Source organism: Chinchilla lanigera, unplaced genomic scaffold (assembly GCF_000276665.1).
Source record: "Chinchilla lanigera isolate Chin_1 unplaced genomic scaffold, ChiLan1.0 scaffold00024, whole genome shotgun sequence".
NCBI lineage: Eukaryota > Metazoa > Chordata > Mammalia > Rodentia > Chinchillidae > Chinchilla > Chinchilla lanigera.
The window spans coordinates 8,712,989-8,726,930 of NW_004955425.1; the positions used below are offsets into that span (position 1 = coordinate 8,712,989).

Consider the following 13,942-nt stretch of genomic DNA (forward strand, 5'->3'; position numbering starts at 1 on the left):
TGCAACCAATGCTCAGTCAGAAGCACAGTTTTATGAATTAGACAAAAAAAATGTTCTCTGTGGTAGCACTGGTAATGGCTGGCAGATCAATGATCAACAGTGAATTTCTTTATAAGAGACAAAAGTCTGATATACTATAATGGTATTCCAAAACTTTCACTAATAAAAATTTGTACTTACAAGATGGTATTATGCTATTAGACCTGATTGAAACCTGTATTTTCTGATAAATAATCTAATTACTATTCTGATAGAGGAAAATGTGTGATATCTGTGAAAAACCAGTTTTGCTGAAAATGTTCAGCAAATAAAATGGTTATTATATTAATTGATATATGTTATGCTAAGCATTATAAACTCTCTGCCTCAGCTATATATTGTAATAACAGATTTTTATTTACTCATGCAGTTGTATAAAATGAAGTGTGAGAAGATACTGATCTCTAGGACAGGAAGATTATTTGAACAGGCAACATAAAACTCATAAGCTTAGTAATAGCCATGCATACAAATTCACCAGAGGGAGAATTTAATTTACATGAGAAAACTTTGCATACAGAATTGACCATCTTTGTCAGTGTTAATAAAACATGTAAGCAATAAGGCATGTTAGAAAGAAATGATCTTTTAAATGTTTAAGAAATGTCAGAAAATGTAGCAAATGCTATGGTTTTTAATTTGCTTTATAGAAATTAATCTGTTTTATGGAGAGAATTCCAACTCTTATTGAATGAAGTATATTCTGGTAATTGACAATGTTTCAGTAAATCTATCATAGTGCACCAGATATTATACCAAAACTGTCTAATAAAATTTTAAGAAAGTAAATCAGAAATATGCATCAAGGGGCACCACTTTCTGAGTCCATATGATTTACAAGCCATAGAAAGTTCTTACTTGTAGCTAAGTAGATTTGGTGCTGAGTGAGCCTTATTTGGTATCTCATGGTTGGCAGTCACACTGAGCCTAAGACCACTCCTGCTTTCATATTGCAAATTAATTCACATTGCAAATTAATTCTTTTCTCAGTTTATTCTTTCTGGCCTTTATGTGAACTAGGGATTCTTTAAAGCTCAAAAGTATACCAGGTTTCTCGTTGCCCCTCTTCTGTTTGGCATATCCTAGAATAATCCAAGATGATGAGCAGCTCAGTAGAGTCATGAGTTGGCAGATAAACCTATCATGTGTAATTCAGAAAGACTTGTAGACAGTGGTAACAACAAAATCATCATTAATTTATTATGACACACAAAATTGTTGTCATTGGAGATGGATCACTGATCTACTTTTCCTCTGCCAAATTAAAAAAATAGACAAGAAGTAAAACCACAGGGAGAAAACTTCCAACATTTCTTTACATATATTGTGTAATAATTTGGAGGGCTCAAGTCTTTTCTCCACAAATTTATTTTTCTTTCGTAGACATTCATTAATTCAAACCCTGAGACAAGAACCTGGTACCTGTTATACTCGTGCATTCTCTTCAGTTTAGCTTGTGCTCTGATCATGTCAGATAAAGATTTCCTCAAATTTGTCTCCCACCAATACATATCTCATAAGCTTCAACCCATCATTTTTAGGACCTGATCTTAAATATTTCTCCAAGCTATGTCATGTTGTCTACAATGTTCATTTAAACTACTTTACTGAGCAGGATAGTCCTTTAAATATCAATTGGTGAACTAATTGATACTGCAGCAAATGCTGCACTATGAAAATTATAGAATGCTGTAGATACAAACAAAATAGCTTCTGGCAAATAACATGTATTCTTCAAAAACTTATAGGGAAAAAATAGCTTTCACTTGATCTTAGCCAAAAGGCCAAGAAGGGATAAAAAATAACCTTCAGTTAATGTGCTATTAGACAAGAATAAGGCATTACAAAACTACAGACAGTTTCGTCATGACAGGGGTTCGGAGGAATAATAACTCCATGACTTCTCACCAGTTGAGGTCCAGGAGAACGTTCGTTAATTAGATTCATTTGTAAGTCCATCAAAGGAGTTTAATACCCATTTTACACAAATATAAAATGGAAAACATAAAGAAAAGCAAACACACACATACACACGCAGTAAATTATTTTTACTTTTAGAGTTACCTTAATCTGGCAGCACAGGGTAAGAGTTAGGGTGAGCCACTTCTGAAATTTGTTGGCACCTATGAATGCTCCTAATGTGAGGTCTGAAAGTTTGCAATTCAAATGTTCCTAATTTGGGGACTTAGGGAATAAGCTAACATATATCTGACTTAGTAGAAGGAAAGCAAATCTTTCCCCATCCAGCTCCCTCTCTCACCAATATCTAAGGCCTCAGAACTTTGTGTCATTCCATTTCATTATATCAGCTGCTCTCTGTTGTCTATCTGAGTTCTGAACCACCTGACAGGCTTATGAAGTTCTAATCAAGCAATGAAACCACCCTAACCACTCAAGCACTACCAAGTCATAATACCTGGCTCACTTTGTCATGAAACCCCAGTAGTTTGTCTTTTCCATTATGTTTAACCATTCAATAATAATTTATGACATTTGACTATTGCTTCACTGAAAATTAAAATGATCTCATTAAACATTAAAATATCTAAGGATCAGGGCTGTGTCTTATTCATTCTATATATGTTTTCAGGCGTAGCGTTGAGTAAGAACTGCATATAATTTGCATATATAATTATAATTTGGTAAGTAGAATTAGAACAAACAATGTATTGATCTATCTAGCTATAAAAATGTAGTGTTCTTATTCTGCTTTGTGAAATTTAATGAGCAAACATTAGGCTTCCAAGAATTCCCTGCTGTTTTTTGGAATGTTAATTTTTTCTTAATGATTTCTTTCATTGGAAATGTTTCAATATCCAACTCTTTTTCTTTTAATCAGTGTACTATGCTTTGCCACTGTAACAATTTAGTACAAGAGAAAGTTGAGAGATAAAACTATTTTTAAAGCTGAAAAATTGTAAAATACTTCCAAAAGTGTTTTATTTCTCTTATTGAGGATACAAAGCAAAAAAATAAGTGCATTGTATATTTTTGTTTCTTCTAGGGTAATATCAATTTTTAAGCTTACTATATAGTAAACCAATAATATTTAGACCTGTAATAATGAGAATAAGAGTTAAAATGCAAATGCACATCTTACATGATTGTAAAAACAGACAGTACAAACATAACAATAAACAAAAGCTTCATTTAAACATGATTATTGAATATGAGCCATGAACAGCTTTCTCTATGACAGCAAACATGTAGAGTGTACATTAAATCGTCATGGAAAGATCTGAGCTTAGGATGATTAAAACCTGTCTAGTTTATCCCTTGTATCAAATGAATCACTCTGGGTGGGATATCTACAATAATGAAGCTGTATGTGTGTAGGGAGAGAGGAACTCTGTACTTTTTGATCAATTTTTCTGTGAATCTAAAACTACCTAGACAGATACATTTAAGAATAGAAATTGCAAAAGGTGAGGTGGGAGGAAATGAGGACGTACAGAGCAGAGGACATAAGGTAACACAGATGTAAATGGAGAAGTCTAAAACTAATGCACAGCATAAAGACCATAGGAAATAAAATCGTGACATCTTAGGGAAAAAGGAAATTGATTTTTCACAAACTTAATGCAGGTGTAAATAAGTGAAGGATGCAAGTCCTAAAGATTAGGGGATGCTTCACAATATAGAGGCCTCCAAGGCGACTGAGCATATGTTTGAGTCCATGTGCTCAAGTGTGACAGGAAACATAATGGATTATTAAATTGATTTAGGGGTCTTACAAGTGGTTGTCAAAGTCCACATTGTCATGTCTAGTAGATAACTATAATAATTTCAGGTTCTATGCAGGGGTCACCACAGGGGCTTCGACTTTGCGAGGCATAAGCGTAAGGGAAAGAGCCAACAGAAAACATGATGAAAAGAGAGATCTACACAGAGATCTTAAAAGAATGATAGTACTAATACGAGAATTGATTACCGACAACACCTCTCAGTTTATGGACAGACAGGATGAGAACCATGGAGGTGTGTAAATTCGGGTGAGAGGTGGACATCAATTAAAGATTGAGATATGCTTTTGAGTTTGTATTTAGAGAAACATCTATGTGCTGTATGATTTTATATGATGTTAGAGATGTAATTTCAATAAAATTCTGATGAGAAAGGTAAAAAAGGTAGGAATAGAAGATAACTAGAGATATATGCATACTTAGATTGATTGATAAACTTAGACAATTTGGCCAGTGAACTGAAGAATCCGCATGGGCTATTTCTATAAAGATCTCTTCAGGAGGAAAGCTTTGGGTAGGGTTAACAATCCAATGACAGTTCCAGTTATAGAAAGTGAAGTTGCTGTTTTCAGGAAGTACTCCTCTAAGTTTGATACTTGATCCATACATAGCATTCATTCTGGCCTTTTTCACAATAAGTGAACAAAAAGGCTATAGATAGATAGGTAGATAAGAGAGATAGGTGATAGATAGCTAGATAGATGACAGATAGATAGATAAAAGCTGTTAACATGAATCTGGTTACACCTTTATGTATGAACAGGTAAGTATGCTGTGACTTGATGATAGGACACTCCAAGAATTGAGCATGAGAATAAATCAGGCCAAAATAGTCTCATGACTAAATAACATTTCAACATTTAACAATTTTTATCTTCAGCTCTTTCCTCTAGAGTGCTCATTATAACCTTAGTTTCTACTATTTTAACTATTTTTCGATAACAGGTCAGTAACCAAAAGTAGTTAAAATCTTGATTTTCTGGGGGGACAATGGGCTTAATGGGGGATGGGGCAGGCAGAGTATTGGAACCAAATGAAAGAGTCTTAAAGGGCATTTTTCACAGCTCTGAAAAATTTTGCTTCATTTTAATTTTTTCTCTCAATGGAAACTTCATTTCATTTGATTTCAAGGTTCTCATAGGACAATTTCTAACTGTACCTTTCTTCTACCACATACCAGGAGTAACACTAGAAATACCAGTTATAAAGCTTAATTTCTTGACATTCAAATAATTAAACATTCAGGCATGCAGACACTAATAGTTATCTATCCTCACAGTCTATAGTTTGGAGAAATGTATAAACTATAAAGTTTTACATGCAAAGAAGATCTGCTTGATAAAGAGACACATAAGGAGAATTAACTTCTGTGGCTTTCAAATGCCAAAAGGAGAGCTTTTGTTTCCCTGAAGCAAACATTTTTGAGATACAGTTCTACCACATAATTACCACTGTTCTCTTACTTACACATCCAGATCCCTGTTGGATGATTTTCTGTATAAAGTAATTTTTATTTCCAATTATATCATTAAAGAGATGAGAATCAGGCTTAATTAAATAAGAACATGAAAATGATTGCCATTCCTTTATCTATATAAACTGTAACTTTGCTAAACATGAAAGAGTGCCTTATTAAGGAAAAAGGCAGCTCTTTTGGTTGTTAAAGTTATTGGAAATAAAGATCAGTAAATTTATAACTTCCATTTCATTCATATCTTCATTCATTCATTTCTAGACGTTTATCTTCCTTTCATCTTCTAATAGATCTTTATTAAGTATCTACATCTAGTGTATGTGAGAGAGTATTGATACAGAACATATAAATTTGGAAATAAATTACAGTCTTCTTTGCAGATTAAATGAATAAAAAATGAACATCCATATGGGGAAAAGAAGTAAACCTAAATATGATATCTGAAACTACAAAGACTCTAGAAGAAGACAGATAATATACTCACAATCTTGAAGTTTATTATAATTTCTTAAAGAAGATGTGAAAACCAGTGACAGGGAGGAGGATGAGGAAATGATGGACTGGGATGACGGAGATGTTTTGTGTCACAACCTGCGTAGTGGTTACCAAAGTGTATGTAATGCTTAAAAAAATTGAAGCCTTCTCTCAGGATCTGCATATCCTTGGTATCAACAATGCCTCAATAACACAGCGTTAAAAACATCCACTCACTTCAGAATAACAAAAGCACAGAAGTGAATTTCCTCAATGCCCAAGTGCTATAGAAATATATGAATAAAATGTATGGAAACAGTCTAAATCTTTTTGATCTCACTGTAATAAGTGCAGTACAAGTTAGAGACTATGCATGCATGATAGGAATATTCAGGCAAATCCCTTGTGCTCAGATCATCATGATATTTCTTTCTGTTTAAATCAAGAAAGCATGTCTTAATGCACAAATACAATAGCATAGAATTAAATAATTTTTAATTCATATTAAATAGTACACAGTGTGTGGTAATTCATCCTTTGAATAGTTATTTACTGCACGTTTATTTTATCTGCCTATAGAGTAGAATCACAGGTGCAATTAAAATGTTGCTCACAACTTAGAATTTTAAATTTGATATAAGAGAAAGAGAAAAATAAAGTAATATCTGATAGTCATAGGGTCTGATTTTGATGATAGAGGGTAAGGTATAATAAGTGAATGTGTGAGTATGGATACTCACAGGAACTGAGGCAATTATTGACAAAAAGCTCTTAGAAAACCTTTCTCATTGTAGCACACTGTCTTGGCTACAGTCTATGTGACTTCTGAGTCGTGGGTGTGTGAACTACTAATGCTTGTTTCTGTAGAGAGTAAAGAATTAAAAGGAATGCAAAGAAAGTGATAAAACAGTCAAGCTTTAAAGAAAATGGAGGAAGAGGAAATAATTTAAGAAAATGATCAAAAGCACAGCACACTCAAGTAACTGGATATTACTCAGTAGGACTATGGTGTAAGGTTAGGGACACAGGGCTACGATGAAGCTGAAACGAAAAACAAGAACCATAACATGAGGATTTACATATATTCTTGAGGTATTTGACTTGTTTGTAAAATATTCTGACCTATTTAGAAAATGAAATATAAATTACAACTTAATCTCATTTATTATTTAATATATAGCAACAATTTACAATAATTTATTGCCAAATACATTAATCAATACATAGGATCATAGTATACCTGGGCTAAAAGTAATGTTAAAGTATGAAATCTGCCTCAGATTTGGAGGAAAGTCTAAACCAGCAGTCTGTACGCAGCCATCTGGAAGCCGTGGAGTATATTTTCTATACCGATTACCTAAATATTGCTCTTTCAGATTCATATCCAAAAAAGCAAATGTAAACCTTGGTACTCTATATTTTTAGAATGCCCCTGGAAAATTTTGTTTCATGGGCAGTTTGGAAACTTCTGAAGTGAAATACCTTTTAAGTTTCTCAAATCATTAAAGCAGATAATTATCATGTTCTATGATTTATATTAAAATACTGAAAATAGAAAAATAGTTTAGTACTTTAGTACTTCCTGGTAAAAACAAATCAACAAAAGCAATTTGGCTGATTTATATGTTTTCAATGGTACCATCCACTATCCATTCCACATTTTCTCTGTGCAATGATTCTGTTTTATTTAGGTAACCCACATGAAATAGAATAATCTACAAATTTATTAACAATGTTTTATGTCTATCATCTACATACAGTTCATTTATTTCTACAACAGCTTAAACTAGTTTGAACCTAAATTACATACTCACTTTTTGGCTTAAATATCCTCAGTAGGACAAATTATTGAAAAATAAGTATAAACAGGTGAAATATCTATTTATATTTTTTTGGTTTGCTTGTGTAGCAAGAATCGAATTCAGGACCTCATGCTCCGCAGGTAGGTACTCTGTTCACATTTAATAGCTACTCCTTTCTACTTTAGAGCCCATGTTATTTGAAAAGTACACATCAATTTAAAGTTTCAAAAACTAAATTATGCTGAACAGCAAGTCTTAAATTCTTATTAATTTTACTTAACATTATAGTCTGAAGGCCCATCCATTTTCCTACAAATGACTCAAGTTTATCTTTTCCAAGGCAGAATAGTACTCTACTGTGTGAAAATACCACATTTTCTTTATCTTTCCATCTGCTCATGGACCCTTAAGTGGCTTCTAAGATTTAGTTATTATGAATCGAGCTGCTAGACACATGGCTATATACATAGATCACTGTAATATGATGTCTTTAACACTTAGGAGAAGATATGTAAAGAGCAATATCTGGGCCTGAAAAACACAGTCAAAATAAAGAGCAAAATAAAAGATAGATGATAGCAGGGGATCAAGAGAGGAAGAAAAGTGGGAAGGAGGAGAGAATACAGAATAATAAAGGGAGTTGGGCTGTTTTTCCCAATATGTACCAGTTCCACATGAAGAAGGCAAACAAGTACTGCAACACATGTACAGAAAAAGGAATCAAGAGATGCGTGCAAGACAGAGGGAAGGAAGGGAAAGGAGATGAAGGAAGGAATTAAGGAGCTTTTGTACAGCTGCCCACCTCCCACAAAGAATGTAAACATTGGGTACTGCACACATGCACTAATAAAATAAAATAAAAATTTAAAAGAGTAAGGCTGAAAGTCATATGCACTTCTTAATCAAATTCTTAAGGAATGCATTGTGCATTGCCATGGAAATATCTGCTTGTAGTGTATCTTCCTACCATATGGGCAGTTACCTGTATAACACTGTCTCCGGGTCTCATGTCCGTATAAACATAGACGTCGTAGGAGATTTCAGGGAAGGTTGGTGTGTTATCATTTGCATCCATCACTCGAATATTGACTACAACTGGCTCACTTTCTTGTATGCCATCAAATGCTGTTATCTTTGGAAAAAGAAAAGTAAACTTAACGGAGAAATCATGCAAATATAAGCAGTGCAGATTCTACCTTCACAATTTAATGAGTTTTCCTACGTGATTTACAATAGCAAAAGAGTGTGGAGATGTTTTATGGATAAAAGGAAGTAATAAAATGTGATATTACAAGTATGCAAAGCTGTTTCCATGTGCTTAGGAGAAATTATTGAGGACTCTTTGTTGTTTTTAAGGCACTACAACTCCAAGCACATTTTAAATAAGGAGATATGCAAAACAGTGTCAAATGATCCAACAACATTGCTGATTCCTAAGAGCTAACTAGAATTTAATGTTTAAAATATTAATTGGAAATTATTCTCTACCCTATTTTGTATTCAACACTTATTCTCTACAGTCAATGTACATACATGTCAGGAAGTAAGCTCTAGATATGTTAAATTATGTTCTAGTAATTCATAAAGTGGCGTTTAAAAGGACCTGATGCCATGTGTTACTAGTGATAACTTAATTACATTATTAACAATTTAAAACAGCCTGACCAGTGAAACCATCGCTACGTTCATCCTTGTTTGAATGATTCTGAGATTTAACATATCTTTAAGTTTTAAACACAACACACTGGTCTTCTGCTGTGAAACTATCTCCAGAAATAACACTTGAATAAATCCCATAAATTGCACACTTGTCTCAGCCCAGTTTTCATGTTTATTTTATATTTTCTTCATGAACTTGGATGTAAATGGAACATTCTTTATATTTATATTTACCTTCTCTTTACATATACAGCATATGCATGTATTTTATTATTGATATTTTCTCTGATCTTACCCAGCCATTAAATTTTTCACCTGAAATCATTGACCTCAATAGTTTTAATCAGACATCTTTTTCGGCTACATAAAGACAAATATATGTACATATGAAATCTTTTTACCGAAAAAGTGTAAAATTGCTGCTCTTCTCTGTCGACTGGTTGAAGCAGGGTAAGGTAGCGAGTAATACCCGTCTGTGTAACGGTGAAGACTGAGGTGTAATCGTTCAGAAAAAGGTGAAGCTCTGGGTCTTTCGTCTTAGAAAAAAAAAAATCCATTACTTAAAATGTTGAATAAATAATGCATTTGTCTGTTACTTTAAGTCAATACAATATATTAATATTCCACAAGAAAAAAGAGATTTAAGTAGATATTTACTCATAAGCAAATTACACAAAGATAGTGATCTATAGTGTGGGATACAGAATACTGAAAAGCTAATATGAAGAGAAGAAAAAGAAAGGAAGAAGGAAAGAGTATGAAGTAACATAAGTAGATATATTCCTGCTTGTACTTAATAAATATACTTTCTATAACTTTATTGGTTTCAGGATAAAAGCAAGAAAAGGAAACTGGAATCAGTATTTTAGCGATACAATTTTGCAATTACTTTCTTTGTAGTAATAAACAGCACACATGTATATTGCTATTGTGTTTTTATTTATAATGTAAAATAGAAGCAAAATTGCTTATGTATTATTCATTGTCTATAAATATTATGCCTGCCTTTTCTCATTATAATACTCTACAGTTTCTCCAAAGGGAAACATAATATTTATTTTAACTAAAATATTTCAGATTATTTTCTTGGAAATATATATGAATTTAGCACATGGGCCTATTGAAAGAGCCTAGAAAAATAATATATATTTAGGGAAGAAAGGATTTCAAATTTCAAGAATAAGAGATAATTAACTTAACACTGGAAAATCTTCACAGTTTGATGGCTGAAGAATAAGATACTATTCTCTGAAATTCAGAGAAAGAATAAAGACATACAGTAAGGTTTCTGGGTGCCTATACAGAGGGAAAGGAGGTAGGGGGTAAATAATTAGAGAATACTGAGAAAGTGGACTGTTAGGAAGACTAGGAAAAGAGAAAACAGGAGGACACATGGATAAGGTATTTTTATAAATTATAACATCTTTAAAAATGTTCTGTTTAGTATGATGCAAAACGTGTTGTAATAAAACATAATACATCTAGTATCAAGGACTAAAAGTAGTTTAGCATTATTATGCGTGTATCAATTTGGAAAAAACAGCTTATTTTTAAAAAATTTCAGTGTAAAACAAAAAGTTGAGATATGCACTATTATAATAAGAAGGGGGTATAATTTACATGAATTCCAAAGTGTTTTAATATGTGCATTTTCCAGTGGTGCTATATGTCTACTTCAAATGATTTTGAGATAAATTATTTCATTGAATATCATATTGCTAAAACCAGTTATTGATTAGTCATATCTCATTCTGTGGTAGCTTCTTTGTAGGCAATTTTAAGTCCATATGGTACATTTACCCCAGAGTAATGAAGAGATTGATAGAATAAATAATTGCTTCTAGCGTTCCCTTATCATCAAATTATCATCACATTAAAATGTAAAACTTGAGAAGCTTTGCATTGTGATACTTTCAAGCAGTCACCTCATGCTTCTCTGCTTCAGCATCAAGAGACCAGTGACTGGTGTGGAGAAAAAGTGGGTTGTTTTCGTTAACCAAATATTCTAGTTAATTTTTAAAGTTTATTTATTTATGAAAGTAACGTATTTTGAACCACATTCATATAGATTCTAATTATTTTATTATACGTCAGAATCGCTTGTGCTGAAATTTGATTAATAATTTAGAGATGATCAAATGTTGGCACATGATTTCAATCAACAGGAATCGAAGCATACATGTCTACCATTTTAAGTGCTTTTCCTTCATTTTGCCAAATCATTAAGCATTTAATTTGTAGTTTTTGTAATCTCCAAGTATGTCAAAACAGTTTGATCCAATATACATTCCTTTACTCATAACTTTAGTATTCAGTAATATAGCTGGGTGAGTTTTGCTATTTGATTTGTTTTCAAACTACTTACAACTTCTTTCTCTTTTTTCAAATTCTTCCATCATTTTCTACTTTATACCTTGATCCTCTCTTTTCCACCCAGCTATAGCCTCTGCTAGTAAATATGTTCAATACATTCACTCATACACTCACCTCATGCTTGTAGCATTTTCATATGTTAAGTATTTTGATAATAAAATATTACAATTGGAGTTGCAAGCAAGTGTTTACTTAAATGACTGTAGTCTAATATGGTTCTGACATAGATTGCTTCATTTCATTTTAAAAATTTTTAAACAATCTTTAGACTTTTCCAAATGCTTCTGATATGAACATGATATGGATATGATATCCCATGAACAGCCTTTCATTTGGATAACCAGAGACATGAAAGGTGTTTCCTTTTAATGAAACATGTTTTGATTATTTAAGGATCTCTTCCTGAGTCCATTTGTAATGCCTGGCTTGAGACTGAAATAATATCCCAGAGAACTTCAGATTATTGAACTTTGTGAAGGAGATAATCTACCACGTAAAGTTAGCATTATGCATGTCATATTATAGCTCATCCTAATTTGCTTTGCCCAAGTAACCTATTTAAAAGAGAACTCTTGGGGGCTGGAGATTTAGCTCAGCGGCAAAAGCGCTTGCCTGGCAAGCGCAAGGTCGTGAGTTCGGTTCCTGGTACCGGAGAAAAACCAAAAAAAATAAAAAAAATAAAAAAAAAATAAAAGAGAACTCTTGTTATTTATATGTACTTAAAATAGTAACTTTTATATGTCTACATGTAAAATATGTAGATGATCTAGGTAAGTATCTTGGCAAGACCTTCAGCATGAAAATTTAAGAAAAATTTGAAAAAATCAATGTTATTACTAAAATTTAATCCATAGATTGACTTGTAAGGATGACATCATTTTCAGATGTGATGTGTTTTATAAACTATATCTTGTCTTCTTAAAAATAATTGTGATGCTTTCATGCAATACCGATATCAGAATTCACTGGATGCGTGATAACATGAAGGAACCTGTTTTTAAATGACAATATATACAGTTAAAGGTTTTGGTGCTTTAATAAGCAGCAAATCCAAGAATCTCAAAAGTTTTTTAAAAGCCAAGCATGGGGACACATGCTTATAATCCCAACAATATGGGGGTCTGAGGTAGGAGGAGTGCAAGTTTGAGCGCAACCTAAGCAAGGTGGATACTTTTATCCAATAAAAACTTGGGCAGATAAAGAATAATCAAGCATGACAATCTTTAACACTGAAATTCTTCCTTTATCAAACTGCACTCTGATTTACAATCTGAATCTCATAAATATACTTAAATTATATAATCCATCAGTTGCACTGTCAAGTTTGACCAATGTTTGTATCTTTCTAAAACCACTGATCACTTGAGAATTATATGCTCAAAAGTCTCATGGACTAGGATACAAAAGTTAAGCCAGCACATCAAAAACAGATCATGTTCTGGCTTAATTTTCCACAGGGAATGAAGATTTTATGTAGTAATTGCTTCTATAAGATGATTTAAAGAGTATTAGTATTGTAAATCAATATGTACACAAAGAATTACTATTTTTCCCCTTAGTGACATAAAGTATCATTTATTTTACCCTGAAGTATATATTTAGTGTATATCAAAAGTATAATTATGTCATTGATATATACACTGTTCTGCAAGGGTAAAATAAACTCTGACATGCACTCACGAAGATAAGAAATGAATGCAAAATAAATACATATACAAATAGTGTGGTAAATGAATATCTGTATGTAAGGTGAACAAAAGCATTCCATCAGAAAGAATTGTTTTTGAATATACATTCTACTGATTTGAAACAATTTGCAGTATCTGATGTGAATTAAAAATGTTAGGCACACAACATTATACGCCTGTTTATATGTGCACATGTACAACATATAAATGTTTATATATACATATGTGTATGTATATATATCCATGCATACACATAAAAATTACAAAGCATAACAGGAAATGACAAAATTTAATTCCAACACTGTAATCCCAGCACTCAGGAGGCTGATGCAGGATGATTGCCACGAGTCTAAGGCAAGCCTAGGTGATAAAGTGAGTTCAAGGCCAGCCTGAACTGCATAGCAAAAACCCTGCCTCATAAAGACCATAAATAAATAAATAAATAAATAAATAAATAAATAAATGCTAAATCCAAATTTAACCAGTAGTGCTAGCCTGAAATATATAGTTTGAAGTGTTTAATACCAAATGTGGAATATTCTAGAAAGAATTCTGTGATTAGGTTCACAATAAAGCATTGTGAACTACAAATTTTATATTCCTTTAACCAAAAGATATGATGGAAATAAATTTCTATATAATAGTTTTGATAGATTCATAAGTAGTAATAAAGTTTTATGGAAAAGTAAA

At 32.4% G+C, this 13,942-nt stretch overlaps 1 protein-coding gene across 1 annotated transcript in view; it reads right to left on the reverse strand.

Moving 5' to 3' along the window:
- The window catches only part of Pcdh15 (protocadherin-related 15), a 759,655-nt gene that overhangs the window by 269,466 nt on the left and 476,247 nt on the right, over positions 1-13,942 (reverse strand). The window contains exons 13-14 of the mRNA XM_013514752.1: positions 9,593-9,727; positions 8,515-8,664 (exon numbers count right to left, since the gene is read on the reverse strand). Of these exons, the coding sequence (XP_013370206.1) occupies positions 8,515-8,664; positions 9,593-9,727 (285 nt within the window). The remainder of the gene's footprint in view (positions 1-8,514; positions 8,665-9,592; positions 9,728-13,942) is intronic.